General features: G+C 41.9%; 1 protein-coding gene across 2 annotated transcripts in view; it reads left to right on the top strand.

Annotated features, from left to right (window-relative positions):
* The window catches only part of PCCA (propionyl-CoA carboxylase subunit alpha), a 394,384-nt gene that overhangs the window by 5,955 nt on the left and 369,708 nt on the right, over nucleotides 1-18,721 (top strand). For both annotated transcript variants that reach the window (XM_032314393.1, XM_032314395.1), the window contains exons 2-4: nucleotides 9,554-9,631; nucleotides 15,111-15,158; nucleotides 15,269-15,337. In XM_032314393.1, the coding sequence (XP_032170284.1) occupies nucleotides 9,554-9,631; nucleotides 15,111-15,158; nucleotides 15,269-15,337 (195 nt within the window). The remainder of the gene's footprint in view (nucleotides 1-9,553; nucleotides 9,632-15,110; nucleotides 15,159-15,268; nucleotides 15,338-18,721) is intronic.

Raw genomic sequence — 18,721 nt, 5'->3', positions numbered from 1 at the left:
AAAGAGGGAGAAGCAGGTTCCCTCTTGAGCAGGGCGCCTGACATGGGGCTCCATCCCAGGACCCTGGGATCATGATCCAAGTCAAAGGAAGGGGCTTAATTAACTGACTAAGCCACCCAGGCGACCCTTCTTTCTTTTCTAAGGACACTTGTCTTTGGATTTAGGGCCATGAAAGGCTCCAAGATGATCTCATCTTGAAACCTTTAAATACATCAGCAAAGACCCTTTTCCCCAAAGAGGTCACAGTCACAAATTCTAGGACATGGACACATCATTTTGGGGTGCAACATTCAACCCACTACACCTACTGTGTGCCAGGTGCTGGCTGTGCTGTGGTATAGCAGTAAACGTTTCTGCCCTCACTGTGGTTATATCCAAGTAGAGGACACTGCCCATGGTCACAGAAATAGGTAAGTTCAAAGAGTAGTAAGGGCTCTGAAAGTAAAAAAATAGGATAATGGGATAAAGAGTTGTGACGATGTTGAGAGCTGGTTACTTAAAGAATATAGCGGAGACATTTCTGAACATGTGGCATTTGAAGGGAAAACGGATCCAGCCTACCCTGTGACAGTCTTGGGCACTGGCGGTCCATAGCACGGCCAAAGCAAAAGCTCCGAGACGTGACGGCATTAGGTCTAGTCAAGGGATGGATGTGGCCAGTGTGGTCGGAGTGGAGGGAGGGAGGGAGGAAGGAGTGCGAGGAGATGAGGTAGACAGGGCACCCATGTAGGGGCACGCATGTGCCATTTACCCTAATAGTGGGAGTCACTGGAGGGTTTTAAGCAAATTGGATTCACGTTGGAGAGGAGACTGCCCTCCTCTGTGGAGAATGTCCTGGTGGGTACTGGGGAGGGCACAGTGGCAGCCGGGGAGACCAGTCAGGAGGCCACTGTAGAAATTCAAGTTAGTTGACGATGGTGGTGTGGTGGCGCTGGAGTTCGAGAGACCTGCTGAGACCTGGGATGTATCTTGGGACCAGAGCCAGTAGTACTCGCTGTAGGGTTAGAAGGGAGATGGAGGAAAAGGGGAAGCGAGGACCCTTGAAAGGCAGGCACAGAAGGCTGCCGCATACTGTAGGATTCCATTTATGTGAAATGTCCAGAATAGGCAGATGCACAGAGGCTGACGAGTAGGTGCCAGGGGCTTGGGGGAGGAGGGATAGTGGAGACAGCTAATGACTTAAGGGGTTTCTTTGTGGGAGGGATGAAAAAAGATAGTGGTGATGGTTCCACAACCTTGTGAATATACTGAGAGGCCACACTGTTGTATACCTCAAAAAAATTGAGTTTTATGGTATGTGAATTATAGCTCAGTTTACGTTAAAAAAAAAAAAAAAAAAAAAAAAAAAAAGCTCTTGGTTTGACCTAAGCCCCTGGGTGTGATAGTGTTTTAGAGTTAGGGAAGGCTGCAGCTTGGGAGAGAAGATAGAGACAGTAGTTCTATGAATGATTTGATTGAATTTATAGAACAGTGGGGTGGTTGATCTTATTTGTTGTTTGTGGGATGATGAATGGTTGTGGGCAAGGAGTAGTAGTTTGAAACCATCTTCTGGGGTCGATGCATGATTCTGGGGTTGCTGCAAATGGCAAGGAGGAAGAAGGCTGTCTTCACATTGAGTCACCAGTCCACCTTCAAATGGATCTCATTTTCACAGCTGTTTCCCAGGTTCACACAACAGTGAAGTGGGAGATTCGGGATTCAAACTCAAATCTGACTTCAGTGCTTTTATTACATTATATTAACAAATTTGACGAAATGGATAAAGGGGAAATTTATATGGCTTGGGCACAAAAAGTAGTATGAACCTCATAGTAGTCACAGGAAAGAGGGAAGCAGTAGGCCAGAAGCTGTCCTTGTCTTATAGTAGTAAGGAACATTCCTTCATCGGTATGAATAAACCTTGTCCTAGCATTGACTGAGTAGAATACATTATATAAGGTAACTAGCAATCCAGTAAATAACTTTGGAACTTGTTTTACAAAAAATAAACAGCCATTTTTCTTATTTCATTAATTGCTGCTGATCTGGCCCTTTGTGAAAGCTAGAGTTGTGGAAAAACAGTTCCGTTGAAGATGGGGTGGTTAGATTTTCTAGAAGCAGAGCCTGGAAAGGGATTTTGTGGCAGGGGGTGGTCAACAGAAGTGTGAAGAAAGCAGCATAGTGCAGGGGGAAAAAAAGCTAAGCAAGGAAGGGGCCCCAGCTGGAGACCAGCTTTAGTCTCATCCCACAGGGTAGCTCTGGAGCAGTGGTTCTCGAAGTGGAGACTCCGTTTGCAGCAGAAGTAGCATGCAAGCTCCCACATGGGAGCTTGTGAGGAATACAGATTTTGCAGTGGCATCCCAGGCTGGCCAGTTAGAAGCTGGGGTTGGAGCCCGGCAATGTTTTCACAAGCCCTCCAGGCGATAGTGTCGCTCGGGGAAGTGTGAGGATCCCTGCTCAGGGTTAGCCCTGTCCTGTAGAAACGGACTGTGAGCTGCAAATGTAATTTAAAGTTTTCTAGTACTCACATTAAAAAAGTAAAACAAGGGGGTGTGTGCCTGGGTGGCTCAGTGGGTTAAAGCCTTTGCCTTCGGCTCAGGTCATGATCTCAGGGTCCTGGGATGGAGCCCCGAATCAGGCTCTCTGCTCAGCAGGGAGCCTGCTTCCTCCTCTCTCTGCCTGCCTCTCTGCCTACTTGTGATCTCCGTCTGTCCAATAAATAAATAAAATCTTTAAAAAAAAAAAAAAAAAGTAAAACAAGGGGCGCCTGGGTGATACAGTCGCTTAAACATCCAGCCCTTGGTTTCAGCTCAGGTCCTGATCAGGGTCATGAGATTGAGTGGCATGTGGGGCTCCCCACTCAGTGAGGAGTCTGCTTGAGATTCTCTCTTTTCCTCTCCCTCTGTCCCTCACCAGTGTGCCGTTTCTCTCTCTCTCTCTCAAAACAGATAAGAAAATCCTAAAAAAAAAAAAAAGTAAAAGAAGGTGAGATTAATATTAGTGTATGTTATTTAACTTCGTATATTTAAAGTATTATTTCAACATATATGTTAAAAATATTAATGGAGCCTTCTGCATTGTTTTGGTATTAAGCCTCCAGATCTGGTGTGTTATTTTATACTTGGAGCACATTGGAATCTGGACTGGTGCATTTCAAATGCTCTGTAGCTGTATATGGCTGGTGCTGCCATATTGGACAGCCCGTTCTTAAATACCAGATGGTATGGACTGAATTGGTCCCATCTTGAGGTGAGTGGGGATGGCCTTTTGAACCCCCTTGCTAGCCAGTCATTGGCTGTAGGGCTGAGAAGGGGGTAGCTCCCCGGCATGATGGAGAACTCGTGTCTGGTTAAGGCAAATTGACCAGACTAGGGAGCAGGTGTGCGTGGTGCGTAGTCAATGCGGCAGCTGGGGGGTGCTGCGCTGCTTGCTCCAGGTGGTCCCCCGCAGCATCTGCTACAGGTGGGGTGGGAAGAATGGCCTGGTGGGGGGCCGGATGGGGTGATGGAATTTCAGAGCTGGTGTGTATAGTTTCCTGGTGCTCTAACTTCGTGGAGGCAAAGCCAGAGAATTGTGAGCTTTATCATCTCTCAGATAACAGGTATCCAACCTCGATTTTGACAGAAGGTCATGCTGGTGAGGCTCCAAAGACTAAATAGTTAGTGTCTGTTTTGAAGAAAAAGCTGTGCTTAAGTGAAAAAGCCTGACTTCGGTGTTTTTGGAGGGCGTTCCCGTGGAAGGTTGTTACTGTTCAAATGCTGTTTTAAGTACTGAGCTGGTGCTTCCTAGCTCCGTGTCCTGAAACATGGAGGGGACCTTTCCTTGGAAAGTTGGAAGCTGAAGCACTAGCTAATGTGGAACTTTACCTTGGTAAGATCACCTTCTGGCTCCATGTTAATCCCCAGTTTTGAGGCTCGTGGCTGCTTTGAAGCAGAGCGCATCCTGATGATGAATGAGCCGGTTAGGGGACTGAAGCATTACCTGGAATGCCACTGTGGGTGTGTTGGGAATAACAGTAACTTTGGTTTTTGCATTAGCATTTGTTTTTAAACTAGTGTTTACTTTTTTCTTTTTTTAAAGATAACCCTGTAAGATTTACTAGTTTGAGCTGCCACCTGAGGCCATGTTCTGAATGTGAAAACAGGCGCTGTGTTCAAAAAACATTTATTTCCCTGTTTGCAATGACTGGTAGGCTTGTATCCAGTTTGTTGAAAAGCTGTAGCATTTCTCCCTTTTTTTGGGTAATAGGCTTTTTTTCCCCCCCTTTAAGATTTTATTTATTTATTTGACAGAGATCTCAAGGAGGTAGAGAAGCATCAGAGAGAGGGGAGAAGCAGGCTGCCTGCTGAGCAGAGAGCCCGATGCAGGGCTTGATCCCAGGACCCTGGGATCATGACCCAAGCTGAAGGCAGAGGCTTTAACCCACTGAGTCACCCAGGTGCCCCTTGGGTAGCAGTTACTGTGTGCTTACTGTAACGTGCAAATCTGAGTGTGGGTCAGAGCTCTTGACTATTACTGCTCCAAAGGTAACTCCCAAATGGTCTGGTACAACTTTAAGAAGGGGACAGCTGCATTACTGGGTTTAGTTATTGCTTAATATCATATTTTGTTGGTGCTTTACAGTCTGTAAAGATTTATGTGATCCTTTTAACAGCTGTGGGAAAGCCGGGACGTGTCTTCACATTTTATTGAAAGGAAATTGGGGTCCAGAGAAACGATCTGCCCGACTGGGGCGAAACTGTGAGGCAGGGGAGCTAAGAGTGGACTCAGGTCTTGTGACTCTGGAGGTTCTGCTGCTTGTCATGGGCCACACTGTGAGCCATTTCTTTTCTAAGTGTGCGAAATAGACACCATCTTTACCTTGTAGAAGGGAACCATTGCTAAGGGGTAATTCGAAAGTCATTTGTACACACTGACCTAATTCTCCTTTTGCCTGTGATAGGCTAAACAGTCTTTAGAGTTGGAGTTAGTTCAGGTTTTTCCCTAGGACTCCTCGTTTTAGGAAGTACCTTTAAAGAATCTGGACTGCAGGCACCTGGGTGGCTCATTCGGTTTAGTGTCAAACTCCTGATCTCAGCTCAGGTCTTGATCTTGTGGTTGTGAGTTCAAGCCTCCAGCATGGAGCCTACTTAAAATTTTTTGGGGTGTGCCTGCGTGGCTCAGATGGTTAAGCCTCTGCCTTCGGCTCAGGTCATGATCCCAGGGTCCTGGGAGCCTGCTTCTCCCTCTCCCTCTGCTGCTCCCCTGCTTGTGTTCTCTCACTGTCAGATAAATTAAATCCTCAAAAATTCTTCTTTGTGTTGGGCTTGTAGTCAGTTAGTTATATCCTTAACAAAAATAATAGAATTCTGTGTAGAGGTTCAGATTAGCAGATTTCTACTAACTGTTCTCTGTATTTAAAAAAAAAAATTGGGGGGCCTCTGGCTGGCTCAGTTGCTGGAGCGTGCAGCTTCTAATCTTGGGGTTGTGAATTCCACCCCCACATTGGGTGTAGAGATTACAGAAATAAATAGGAAAATTTTATCTTATATCTCTACAGAATTGTCCGATTTTTGGCTTGTATTCTTCAGAACTTTGGGCTTCCATGAAGGTCTGCTGGGAGTGAACAGCAATAGGCAGCGCTTTTATGGGGCCGGCTACAAACCGGTTCAGACTGGCTGTGGAAGTGGCCCAAGCACTTGTTTTTTCTTTATAGTTCAGGTGTTACAGTTCTGCTTGGATAATTTCTAATTCTAGTTATTTGGCTAACTGGGGAATCTGTGTTTTTTAATATTTGGGGCCATATTATTACAAATTCACATGTGTACAAGGTGTGTGTGTGTATGTGTGTGTGTATACATATATATGTTTGTACTGATGGTAAGGTACAGTCTTAGATCTTCAGAATCAAGTATTTTACATAGTAATAAAAGATTCCAAAAAATCAGCTCGATCACTTAGATTCAGTGCTACAGCTCCTACATTTTGGTCAGGTGTAACTTAGAGGGGATTTAATTTTAGGAACTGTGGCATAGACCTATTTTTGTCTAGTGTTGGTTTCCTAAAGGTAAGTAGAGTATAATTGAGTCAGCTGGCCCAAATATTGCTCAGAGTTTGGCCACTTGAGATTTCTGAATGGTTCTGGGAGAGAAACTTTCTCCTTTTGGGGTAAGTTTAGCTTGTTCTTCATGGGCTCATCTCATGAAAAAGAGTTTTGAGGTTTTTATTCCCAGAGGTAGCCTAGAAACTTAATGCATAATTCACATTTATTAAAATCTATGCAATTAGTTCTATTTCTACCAAGTAGCTCTGCATGTTTGTTCCTCTCGGAGTAGTTGAGCAGTGAGATCTGGGTCCCCACGTTCTTGGCCTGCATGTTGACGTTGGTTGGATTGATTGCATTTTCTCCCACGATCGTCAGAGTTTTGTACATGTTAGATATCCCTGTGTTCTGCTCTTGCTTTTGGATAATAGTGGTTTTTGTTAGTAAGAGACCCTATCGAAGCTTTCCTTCTTAGAAGAGAGCAGAGGGGTCAAGAGTGGTTGGTTCAAGTCCTAGAGTTAGGGTCAGAACTCAGATTTCTTCTCCTGTAGCTCTTTTTTCTTTTTTTTTTTTAAATAAAGACTTTATTTATTTATTTGACAGAGAGAGAACCAGTGAGAGATGGAACACAAGCAGGTGAGCAGCAGAGGTAGAGGGAGAAGCAGGCTTCCCACCGAGCAGGCAGCCTGATGTGGGTCTCAATCTAAGGACGCTGGGATCATGACCTGATGCTTAACAATGAGCCACCTAGGTCCCCCCTCCCATAGTTCTTTGCTGGGTGTCAGGCTGCCTTATTTATTTATTTATTTATTTGAGAACGAGAGAGCGCTCAAGAGTGCATAGAGGAAGAGGGAGAAGCAGACTCCCCACTGAACAGGGAGCCCAAGCCAGAGCTCAATCCCAGGACCCTGGGATCAAGACCTGAGCCAAAGGCAGACGCTTAACCAGCTGAGCCACCCAACCTCTTTGCAGGTTCCCTTCCCCAGACATGAACATCACTATTGTTCTCACTCTCTGAAGCTGATTCGAATACCTCAAATGTCCACCTCAGGTTGTGTCTTGTCTCTGGAAGACGCACATTTGGTTTGTGCCCATTGGGTTTTTGCCATCAGGATTTACTCACAGCCTTTATTTGTTAGTGATGAAAGACAGGTTTTTGTCATTTGTAAAAGTATTATGTTGATCTGTTTATGCAGCAGACCATTATGTGCCTTATAGTATTAGGGAGAGTTTGTAAAAATGTAAACTGTTTCGTTGTTACATTTTATAAAATGGATAGGAAGCTGGTATATTTACTGTGTGTAAATATCCCCGTGCTGCCTTGCTGCAGTGTAAATCTGAGAAATTCCCAGGGAGCTTATTCTTAAAATTTGTTTTCTTAGTTTGTTTTCTGCTTTGGCTGAGGCTGTAAACACAAGACCTGATTTTTCCAGGGAAGAAGAATTACCTTTATCCTACTCAGTCTGGTGTAGGAGTAAATACGTCTGTTCTGCTGAAGGCAGCGGAAGACTGAATTTTTATTGGGCATGTAGAGAGTGGCTAGACCCTCCAGGTAAATTTTTGTTTCCTCCTCAAATCCTGTCTTTGCAGAGACATCGGTGTTAATGTGGGAGGTCTGTTACATTTTTATTTTCTCAAACTCCAGAATGCTTTGAATGGATCTAAGCTTAAATCTTGGAACCATTGCAACCTAGCCCGAGGACTTTTGACAAATTAAAATTCTCTGGATTCCCTTTACTCATTTTTCTTTAAGATTTAATTTATTCATTTGAGAGAGGGAGACAAAGCACAAGCCGGGGGAGAGGCAGAGGGAGAAGCAAGACGTCCCACTGAGCTGGAGCCCGATATGGGGCTCCGTGCCAGGACCTGGAGATCACAACCTGAGCCATCCAGGTGTGCACCTCCCCTTACTGATTTTTAAAATTGGGCCTAGGGGCGCTTGGGTGGCTCAGTGGGTTAATGCCTCTACCTTCGGCTCAAGTCATGATATTGGGGTCCTGAGATCGAGCCCCACATTGGGCTCACTGCTCAGTGGGGAGCCTGATTCCCCCTCCATCTCTGCCTGCCTCTCTGTGTCCTTGTGATCTCTGTCAAAAAAAAAAAAAAAAAAAAAAAAAAAGAATTGGGCCTAATACTCTTGAACTTAGAGGGATGTCTGAAGGTGTGCAAGAGTGAGTTTTGATCTTTAGAAGGGATGGAGTATGGAGTGTGTTTGCCAGTCTCAGACCATTGTCTTCACTAGTCTTTTACCTGATACTGTGGGCTTCATTGTCTAAAGTATATCTTTCCTATCTATTTTTTAAAAAAGATTTATTTGAGAGCGAGAATGTGAGCCAGCTAGCCAGCCTGAGAGAGCATAAGGTGGGGGGTGAGGGAGGGGCAGAGGGAGAGGGAAAAGCAGACGCCCCCTTGAGCTGGAAGCCCTACGTGGGGCTTAATCCCAGGCCCCTGGGATCATGACCAGAGCCCAGCGGAAGGGAGCTGCTTGACTGAGCCACCCAGGCTCCCATTACCTTCACTTTTGTATTAAGATTACATTCTGTAATTTGATTAATATAATTGGTAAAGCTTGATGCTTTACCAATTATATTAATTTTTGAGTTTATTGAAAAATGCTGCTATAAAAACATTTGCTTCTTAATTGCTTTGTCTTCTTAGAAAGTCCTAAGAGGTAGTGCTTGTTGCCTTTCACTCCCCTACCTTCTGTTCATCTTTTTTTTTTTTTTTTTTTTGATCTAGCTTTATCGGTGACTACTGGGTAAATTGTTCTCTTAAATCTTTGACTATAAATTTTATTAGTGATGGTTGCTCATGTTTTAAAGCCTTAAGATACATTTTTTACACAAACATTTATAATAACGAAGTAGAGGTGAACTTGATTATTACCATTACCGTTTCACTGTACCAGAAAAAGTAAAAGAAGAAATCATGTTCAAGATAATAGCAAACAAAAAGTTGTATTACTTTCTGGTCCCTGTTAAAATGGAAGCTCCTTAAAAGCCAAGACTCCTATTTTATGTTGTATGAGGTTCCGTGTTGTAGGTGACCTTAGGATCCTGCTGTGTCAGTCTGCCTAATCAGACCTTTTTTCTTCAAATTTTATTTGACCCATTGACCTTTGTTTTTTTTTTAAGTTTTTATTTTAATTCCAGTTAACATACATTTTGTTATATTAGTTTTAGATGTACGGTATAGTGATTCAACGCTTATACGTATCCCCCAGTGCTTATCACAAGTGCACTCTTGAATCCCCCACCCCTCTGGTAACGTCAGTTCTCTATAATTAAGATTGACCCATTGACTCTTATTTTACTTTTCTAGAGATCCTTCTGTTGCCTTTTGGTTTCTCTTGTGTGCCAAAGGGATATGTCTGAAGTTATGATTTATCTTCCACAGTTAGGGCATGTGGCTTGGAACTACATACATTGATCGGTAAAATATTTTAGGTAGAAGCATACTGGAAGAATTACCCTGAAAAAAATATTTTTAAAGCCCATTCAAGTATCTGTAATTCATTTCTTTCTTTCTTTCTTTTTTTTTTTTTTTTGGTAGCATGTTCCACACTACTCAAGACCGCACTTAATGGTGTCCCGTCGTCTCTGTTCAGCAGGATATGATTCTAATGAAAAAGTAAGTATTTAAATACTTTGAATAGCAAAGTTATAATGGTTTTACTTTGTCTCCATGCTGTGTTCACTGGACAGATTGTAAATTTTATTAATGATGTGTAATTACTGCTCTAATGTCATAGGTTTTATAGGTGCTCAATCTTTCTTTCTTCATTGTGGGCCACAATCTGAGTCTTAAATTTTGGTATCTATACCAAAAATTGAATAAATTTATAGTGTTTCCCTTGTATTCAGTAGAATAACATAACATTCTTAAATTCTGGACCTTGGAGAGATTTTGATTAAACTACTGATTTTTTTTTCCATTTAATATTTATAGGATTAATTTTGAAGGCATTTTTATAATTGTAAATTTTGTAGTTTATAAAATTGTAAATTGTAAATTTGGGGACAAGAGAATTCTAGTGAAAATCCTGATAGAGGATAATGGTTGAGGCTGTAATATGAGATTGGGTGGACGTGGAAGTGGTGATTATTGGGGTAAACATAATTTGTGACAGTGAAGGCCTCAAAGAGGACAGGAAGGAGTTTTGGTTAAGAGATAGTTCAGGTTGAATGTCATGAAGGTCAGACTGGTGAATGATTATTTGAGAATGAAGTAGCGGAGGTACGTTCTAAATCATCTCTCTCTTTTTTTTTTTTTTTAAAGATTTTATTTATTTATTTGACAGACAGAGATCACAAGTAGGCAGAGAGGCAGGCAGAGAGAGAGAGAGGAGGAAGCAGGTCCCTGCTGAGCAGAGAGCCGGATGCGGGACTTGATCCCAGTACCCTGGGATCATGACCTGAGCCGAAGGCAGAGGCTTTAACCCACTGAGCCACCCAGGTGCCCCTCTAAATCATCTCTTGAAGTAAATAAAACTCAGAAGAATCCAGAGGCTTGGAGGGACACTTGGTGGCTCAGTTCAGTTAAGCGTCTGCCTTCAGCTCAGGTTATGATCCCAGAGTTCTGGGATCAAGCCCTGTATCAGACTCCTTGTTCAGTGGGGAACCTGCTTCTCGCTCTGTCTGCCATGCCCCCTGCTTGTGTGCTATCCTCTCGTGCGTGCGCTCCCTCTCTTTCTCTCTCTCTGACAAATAAATAAATAAAATCTTGAAAATAAATTCTGGAGGCTTGGAGAAAGGGTCTGTTTCACTGTAGTTCAGTAGCAATACAGTAACACAATTGCAGGGCATATCATTTTAAATTTTCTCATAGTCACATTAAGAAAATTGTTAACAGTATGTTTCAATTCTCTATCTAAAGTGTCACTTTTTATACTGATTATATATTGAAATATCAGTAAGATACTTTACATTCTTCTTTTTGTTTTGTACCAGACCTTCTAAATCTAGTATATAATTTATACATCTGGCAGTTTGATTCGATTAGCCACATTTGAAGAGCTCAGTAGCCTTATGTAGCTGGTGGTTACTTTATTGGACAGCACTGGTTCAGATGAATTAGCTGTGATAAACTCCCTATTATGAAATCATGTTTCTTAATTTTTTTGTTTTTTTTTGAAGATTTATTTGCGTGAGGAGGGGGAGGAGTAGAGGGAGAGAATCTCAAGCCAACTTCTCACTGTGCACAGAGCTGGACATGGGCCTCTCGCCCATGACCCATGAGATCATGACCTGAGCCGCAAACAAGAGTTGGATGCTTGACCGACTGAGCTACCCAGGTGCCCCGAAACCCATGGTTTAGTATGAAAACTTCAGCATAGATAGTATGCCTTGGGGTGCTTGTATGTTTATGTATTTCTGCATACGTGTTGAGTTCAGTCTAGTAGTGAGCTGTCCTACCTAGAAACATTCTACGGAGTAGTCAGCTAGTACTTGTACTAGAGGTCACAGTCCAGAGTGAGGGGCAGTCTAGAATACTACAAAGGGTCCAGCTGTCTTTCTCTCTGTTAGCTCTGGTAGCCTTCCTCGTTAGCTATAATAGTTGTTAGAAATGGGCTGTCATTGATGAAATTAGTGCTGTGCAAGGTACGTGTTCTGGCTCTTAATATTAATTCTTAGCCCCTGAAGGAGCAGAATGGAAGAGTCCAGTTGACCTTTGATTCTTTTTTTTTTTTTTAAGATTTTATTTATTCATTTGATATAGAGAGACACAAGAGGGAACTTCCAGCAAGCAGGGGAAGTGGGAGAGGGAGAAGCAGGCTTCCTGCTGAGCAGGGTGATTAATGTGGGACTCATCCCAGGACGGTGGGATCATGACCTGAGCCAAAGGCAGACGCTTGGCAGAGAGCCCGATGCGGGGCTCAATCCCAGGACCCTGAGATGGTAACCTGAGCCAAAAGCAGAGGCTTAACCCACTCAGCCACCCAGGTGCCCCGGTGTAGTTGTATTATAGCACTTACCACACTTTGTCGTGATTGTGCAATATTGTACATTGAAGTTGTCAAATGTTCTTGATGTTTCCCTGTAATTTTTGATGCAGAGGGAATTTTAAAATTGGTTTGAATTTATTTGTATTTATATTTTTATATGCATAGCTTATCTGCAAGAATATACAGGAAATTGGTAATAGTAGCTGCTTTTGGAACAAAGACCTGGGTGTCTCTATAGTATATTGCCTTTGGTATCTTTTATTTATTTTTTATTTTTTAAAGATTTTGTTTATTTCACAGAGATCACAAGTAGGCAGAAAGGCAGGCAGAGAGAGAGGAGGAAGTAGGCTCCCTGTTGAGCAGAGAGCCCAATGTGGGGCTTGATCCCAGGATCCTGGGATCATGACCTGAGCTGAAGGCAGAGGCTTTAGCCCACTGAGCCACCCAGCGCCCCTGACTTTGGTATCTTTTAAACCCTGAACCATATACATATGTTTATTTGAGAGAATATCTTATGTATGGGAAGTTAATTGATGTAATCAGCTTTATTTAGCTTGTGCACTAATTGGTGTTAACAGTCCTGTATTGGTCAGGGTTCTTTAGACAGACTGAACCAGTAGGATATATATGGAGATCTGCTGGCTCCCCGTTGAGGCCAAGTCCCGTGATCTTCCCCCTGCAAGCCCAAGACACAGGAAACATGCTAGTGTAATTCTGGCTGGGAGCCAGCGGTGTCAGTAAGTCCGAGGAAGAAGACCCATGCCCCAGCTCAATCAGGAAGGCAAAACAAACACTTCTTTCCTCTACTTTTTCTCTCTCGGGCCCTCCATGGATGAGATAGTGCTCCCCCACTTTGGGGAGGGCAGTGTACGGGGCTGAATCTGCTGACACGCATGTTAGTCTCCTCTGGAAACACACAGACACACTCAGAAGTCACGTTTCATCTGAGCACCCTGTGGCCCGGTTGCACATAAAACGGACCGTCGCAAGCCCTGCGCAGAGAAGTCGTGTAGGTGCAGATACTCGTTCTGATAGAGATTTTGCCCTGTTCGATAGGCTCATACTCCTAGATTTGGCATAAACAGTGTGGTGTGTGGCCCAAAGAAGTGAATAATAAAAGCTATGGCTAACACGTCCTGGGAATAAATTGTGTGCTGGGCACTGCTCTCAACACCGTCAGGGTGTTCATTCGCATTCTCTCAGCCTCTCGAGGAACGTGCTATTATTACTGTCGTTTTACATACCAGGAAATGAGGGTCAAGAAGGGTGGCTTGCCCTTTTGTGGTAAGCACGGGTGTTCCATGTAAGTGATGAGTCACTAAATTCTACTCCTGAAGCCAGTATGACACTCTATGTTTACTAACTTGAATTGGAATAAAAACTTGGAAGGAAGGAGAAGAAAACGAAAAGGGTGGCTTGGCCACACAGGAACATGTGGTAGGGTTGGGATTACAGCCTGGGCGCTTTGGTTCCAGACTGGCTCTTAACTATATTCTGCCACTCAGATAAAAATTAGGATGGAGTTCTTAATCCCTATAATGTTATAATTTGTTACATTAGCTGTAACAGTTGCTGCATGTGTAATTTCATTGTTTATGCTGTTTCTATCAGGTGTCATCTGTTTCATACATACTAAAATGTACATTTTAAAATGAAGTTCAAAGAAGTACAGTTTTGTTTTTTTTTTTTTTTAAATATTCTTCGGGTTCAGCAGGGGTTTACCATGACCACTTGGGTGTAGAAAGGCAGATGAGTTTGCAGTCTCAGGCTGGGGGTGGGATTAGGATACTTTAAGGGCCCATCTGTGCAAGGCTCTGAATGATGCAGGTTCTGTCAGATTAGGAGTTCACCAATTTTTAAGGCAGAGGCATGTCTCAGTTTGGTTCTGTGCAAGGTTCTGTCAGATTAGGAGTTTACCAATTTTTAAGGCAGAGGCATGTCTCAGTTTGGTGGAATAAGCCATGTATAACATGAAGGTTAGACCAAGACTTTGAAAGCCTTTTCTGATGCTGAGATTGTGACTCCCTGTTGGGTTAAAATACTGCTTTCGGTTATGTAAGAGGACTTTTAAGATCATATATAGCTTTAACTTTCTTTTGGAAATGTAACTAAAACTTTTTCTATAGTTCTATTTAACTTATAATAATTCACTAACCCAGAAATAGTTGCATACTAAAATGTATCCAAATTACTTGTAATTGTGTTTCTTTAAAAGGATTAGCCTGTACAATTTTAGAATAGTAAGAGAACCTTATTAAATAGTTTCCCCCTTAGAATGTTATCAGTTTATATGTGGAAGTAAAGATCTACAGAGATTGATTTGCTTCAAGTCAGATAGGTTATTGTTAGTGGCAATGCTGGGCTAAGAATTGAGGTCTCTAACTCCACGCAGAATGGACCTCTGTTATGAGGCCTCAGCTGCTTCAAAATGGGGCTGTATTGTATTCAAATAGCATAACCTGCTTGGTCTGGGAATCTTTAGGTATAAGCATAATTAGTTTCTCTTCTTAGTTACTGAAAATACCATTTAATGCCCAACAAAGATGATGGAAAAATTAGACTTTCCTTTGATGAACAACTCATGACCTTAGAATTTCCCTGAATCTAGGGCGCCTGGGTGGCTCAGTGGGTTAAAGCCTCTGCCTTCAGCTCAGGTCATGATCTCAGGGTCCTGGGATCGAGCCCCGCATCGGGCTCTTCACTCAGCAGGGAGCCTGCTTCCTCCTCTCTCTCTGCCTGCTTCTCTGCCTGCTTGTGATCTCTGTCTGTCAAATAAATAAATAAAATCTTTAAAAAAAAAAAAAAAAAAAGAATTTCCCTGAATCTAGAATATAAATTACCGAGTAAGTGGTCAAGCAATTCTATCTAAAGTTTTTTAGCATTCAGAAATATCATTTGAAGATTATCTTCTGGCAAGAGAATTTATAAATATCCCCTTAGTCTACTTATGATTACTGCATCTAATTGGTGCTTTAACAGAGTGATTACAGGGCCAGATCCTACCAGATGAGTTTAATAGCAGCCTGGTTGTGGATGAACATATGTATGATATTTAATACTGTTCTAGGAAGTAACGTTTTTTTAAGATCGCATCCAGTGTTGTGGGAAAGCTTGTTTTCCAAAGTGAGAGTAACAATTTCTGACGTGTGTTTTTTTTCTCTTTAGACTTTTGATAAAATTCTTATTGCTAATAGAGGAGAAATTGCATGTAGGGTGAGTAGAATTTTAATCTTATTTTTCCATTTTCCTTTGTGAATTTTATTATTAAATCCCTTTAAATCCAAATCCCTGATAATAGATAATATTTATGTATTTTAAAATAGGTTATTAAAACTTGCAAGAAGATGGGCATTAAGACGGTTGCCATCCATAGTGATGTTGATGCTAGTTCTGTAAGTATATTTTTGCTTTATTTGAATCAGGACCTTATTTATTTGTAGTTAAAAAAAAAAAGGTAGAAGATGTTAAGTTCTTTTTTTCCCCCTTGGCTCGAAAAGGATACACACAATTACCAAAAAAAAAAAAAAAAAAAAAAAAAATTACTGACTCCTGTATTAAGCAAAATGGAAGCATCAAAATGTCTTTAATATGTGTCTAAACTTTTTTCCCCCAAGGTTTTAAAAACTTGCTAGTTTAAAAATTGCTAGACTTGGTTGCTGACCACGAAGTAGATTTGAGCAAAGCTTGAAGAAGTTCAGTTCAAAGATTCATGAGCTGTTTATACCATGCTGCCTTTTTTTTTTTTTTTTTAAAGATTTTATTTATTTATTTGACAGACAGAGATCACAAGTAGGCAGAGAGGCAGGGAGAGAGAGAGAGGAGGAAGCAGGCTCCCCGCTGAGCAGAGAGCCCCATGTGGGGCTCGATCCCAGGACCATGGGATCATGACCTGAGCTGAAGGCAGAGGCCTTAACCCACTGAGCCACCCAGGTGCCCCCCATGCTGCCTTTTGAGAGCACATTTTCCCACAGCTGAATTCTGTTGAATTGTTTTAACCTTCCTGAATGCTTCGTTTTCAGTTGAAAGTTTGATAAAAGAAGGATAGGCTAATACTAATTGGACATAGACACAAGGAATAGTATAAAGCAGTGAATGATACATTATTTTATTGGGGATTTTTAACCACAGCAGGCACATTTAGCAGTAATAAACTATGAAGGAGTAGAAAAAAATCCCATGAGAAAGGAATGTAAATTATTGGAACTTTAGGGTATGAAATATAAGAAGTTGTACTTAAAGTGTTTTTCATTCTTGCACACTACTTTTGGTAACAAGACCTATTGGTAATGTCAGCTTTTACTGTATAGTAGTATAATGTGGAAATTTTGAGTATTTGTGATTTCTTGTTTTACCTATACAATGTTGTTCATTTAGCTCAATTGTGACTGTCTTCCTTCTTTAAAAAAAGAAGAGAACTGTTGTGGGCTTCTCTAATTTCCTGAAAATAAAGGTTAACTATTTATCTTGTTTATTTGATGGATGCATTTAAAATTGTTATTGTTTACTTAAAAACAGTTAAATGAAGCAATTAAATAAACTTATTTTATGTATGTAGGGTTTTTTTTTAAAATAGTAGTTTCTGGCCTCTTTTCTTTGCTAATAATTTGTTTTAACTGATAACTTCAATAGTAGTTTATATTCCTTACAAGATAGTCATGAAATAATGAGAAAACTATTACTTTAATCTCTTTCTTGATCACTAAACTAAGGCATTTATCAACAGCAAATTCCTTTAGAAAAAATTTTGTGTCACCCTAAGGCTAGTAATAGATTTTTTTTAAAAGATTTTATTTATTTATTTGTCAGAGAGAGAGAGAGTGAGAGCGAGCACAGGTAGAGTGGAAGGCAGAGGCAGTAATAGATTTAAAATTCCTCCTCCTTGGGATGCCTGGCTGGCTCCGTTGGTGGAGTGTGCCACTCTTGATCTTGGGATTGTGAGTCTGAGTCCTGCATTGGGTGGAAAGATTACTTTCAGATCTTAAAAACAAAACAACAACAACAACAATAAAAAAAAAAAAAACCCAGGTGTGCTTGGGTGGCTCAGTGGGTTAAAGCCTCTGCCTTTGGCTCAGGTCATGATTCCAGGACCTTGGGATCGAGCACCGCATCAGGCTCTCTGCTCAGTGGAGATCCTGCTTCCTCTAGTCTCTCTCTCTCTGCCTACTTGTGATCTCTGTCAAATAAATAAATAAAATCTTAAAAACAAAAACAAAAACCCAGAACCCCGACAACAAAACCCTCTCCTTGTCCTGTGTTCATTTTCATTGTGTTCGTAGTTCATGAGGTGTTTTCATTCATGGGTGAATTGAGAGAGAAAGGTTTGAATTGTGGACAGTCACTGTTTTTACATCAAGTCTGATAGTAACCTTTTACTTATTTTTTCTCATATCAAAGTACAGGTAGTTCTCTATCCTGTGTTCTCATGAAGAGCACTATAGGCATGGATTGGTCCAGAATTATATTTTGATTTTTTTCATGTTTATATTTCATTGTTGTTGTTCTGGCCCCTAATAGCATGACTACCTTTTCCCGTTCTTAAATTTCTTTCTTTCTTTTTTGTTTTAAAGATTTTATTGATTTATTTGAGAGAGAGCATGAGAGGGGAGAAGGTGAGGGAGAAGCAGACTCCCCATGGAACTGGGAGCCCCACGTGGGACTCGATCCTAGGACTCCAGAATCATGACCTGAGCCAAAGGCAGTCACTTAACCAACTGAGCCACCCAGGTGCCCCCCATTCTTAAATTTTTGGTTTTGTGTTCTTGTTAGGTGGAAGCTAGACTTGACCAGGGGAAGGAGTGCCCTGAGACAGAGTCCCAAGTCCGTCAAGTGGAATGATAGAGACACGAACTAGAGGCGAGGATCGGGATAAGTAAGCTACACATTAAAAGTCTGGGAGCACAATGTCCTGACCCTGTGGCTTCCAAGGCCTTGAGGCTGACAGACCAGAGAGCCCCAGGTGCAGAAAATGTGCTCTCCTCTTCCTCTGCTCCAGGGTAACCCCAAGACTCACTTGGATCATGGGTAGAGCCCCCAGCTCCCGCCATGGAGAAAGTCTGCCTTGACAGGTACTAACCTTGTAGGGTCAAAAACTCCTCCTTCCAACCTGTGGGAGGAGTTTCTGAAACTACTGAAGCCTTCTTGCATTAGAGACCTCTGTCCTGTCTGTCACAGCTCCTCACAGCCCAGAGAGATCCAGTAATACCCAATCCTGAACGACCCAGAGGACTTCCTGCTCTCCCATCTTGAGAGTGAACTGTCAGCTTTACTGAAGTGCTTTGCACTTGCTACTTTCAGGCTGTCTTTATTCGAATGCTGGTCCTCATGTAAATCTCGTGGCGAATCCAAGTACCCAGACCTCCATTCACGGAACACAGACTCTCTCACCCGTAGCTTCTGATCTAGAGCTAGAGTGTCCCTTTCCAGGCTTTGAAAAAACTAGTTTCAAAAGAGATGGTCTAAGTTTTAAGATGGCCTTTCATATCCTTCTAAAGCGGAGATGGTAGTTTCATATAGTAAAGACTTTTAGTCACTTTTTGCTGCAAGTGGAAAGGAAATGAGTTTACCAGATACTACAGTACATCATTTAGAGTAAGACTGACCAGTCCCCGCGGTGCAGGCATGTGTGCTCAGCCAGAGCTTCTTTTAGTATGATCTACTTTAAGTCCTTTACTAAAAACGTACTGTTCAGGATAATAATGCTAGTTGGTATGTTCGAAGTTCAATTTAGGCCTCAGCAGTAGAGCCATATCTGCTCTTTGCTTTCTGTGTCAGTCTCA

This window comes from Mustela erminea, chromosome 15 (assembly GCF_009829155.1).
Source record: "Mustela erminea isolate mMusErm1 chromosome 15, mMusErm1.Pri, whole genome shotgun sequence".
Lineage (NCBI taxonomy): Eukaryota > Metazoa > Chordata > Mammalia > Carnivora > Mustelidae > Mustela > Mustela erminea.
Note: the sequence above shows the minus strand (reverse complement) of the source record. Positions and strands in the feature narration are given on the sequence as shown.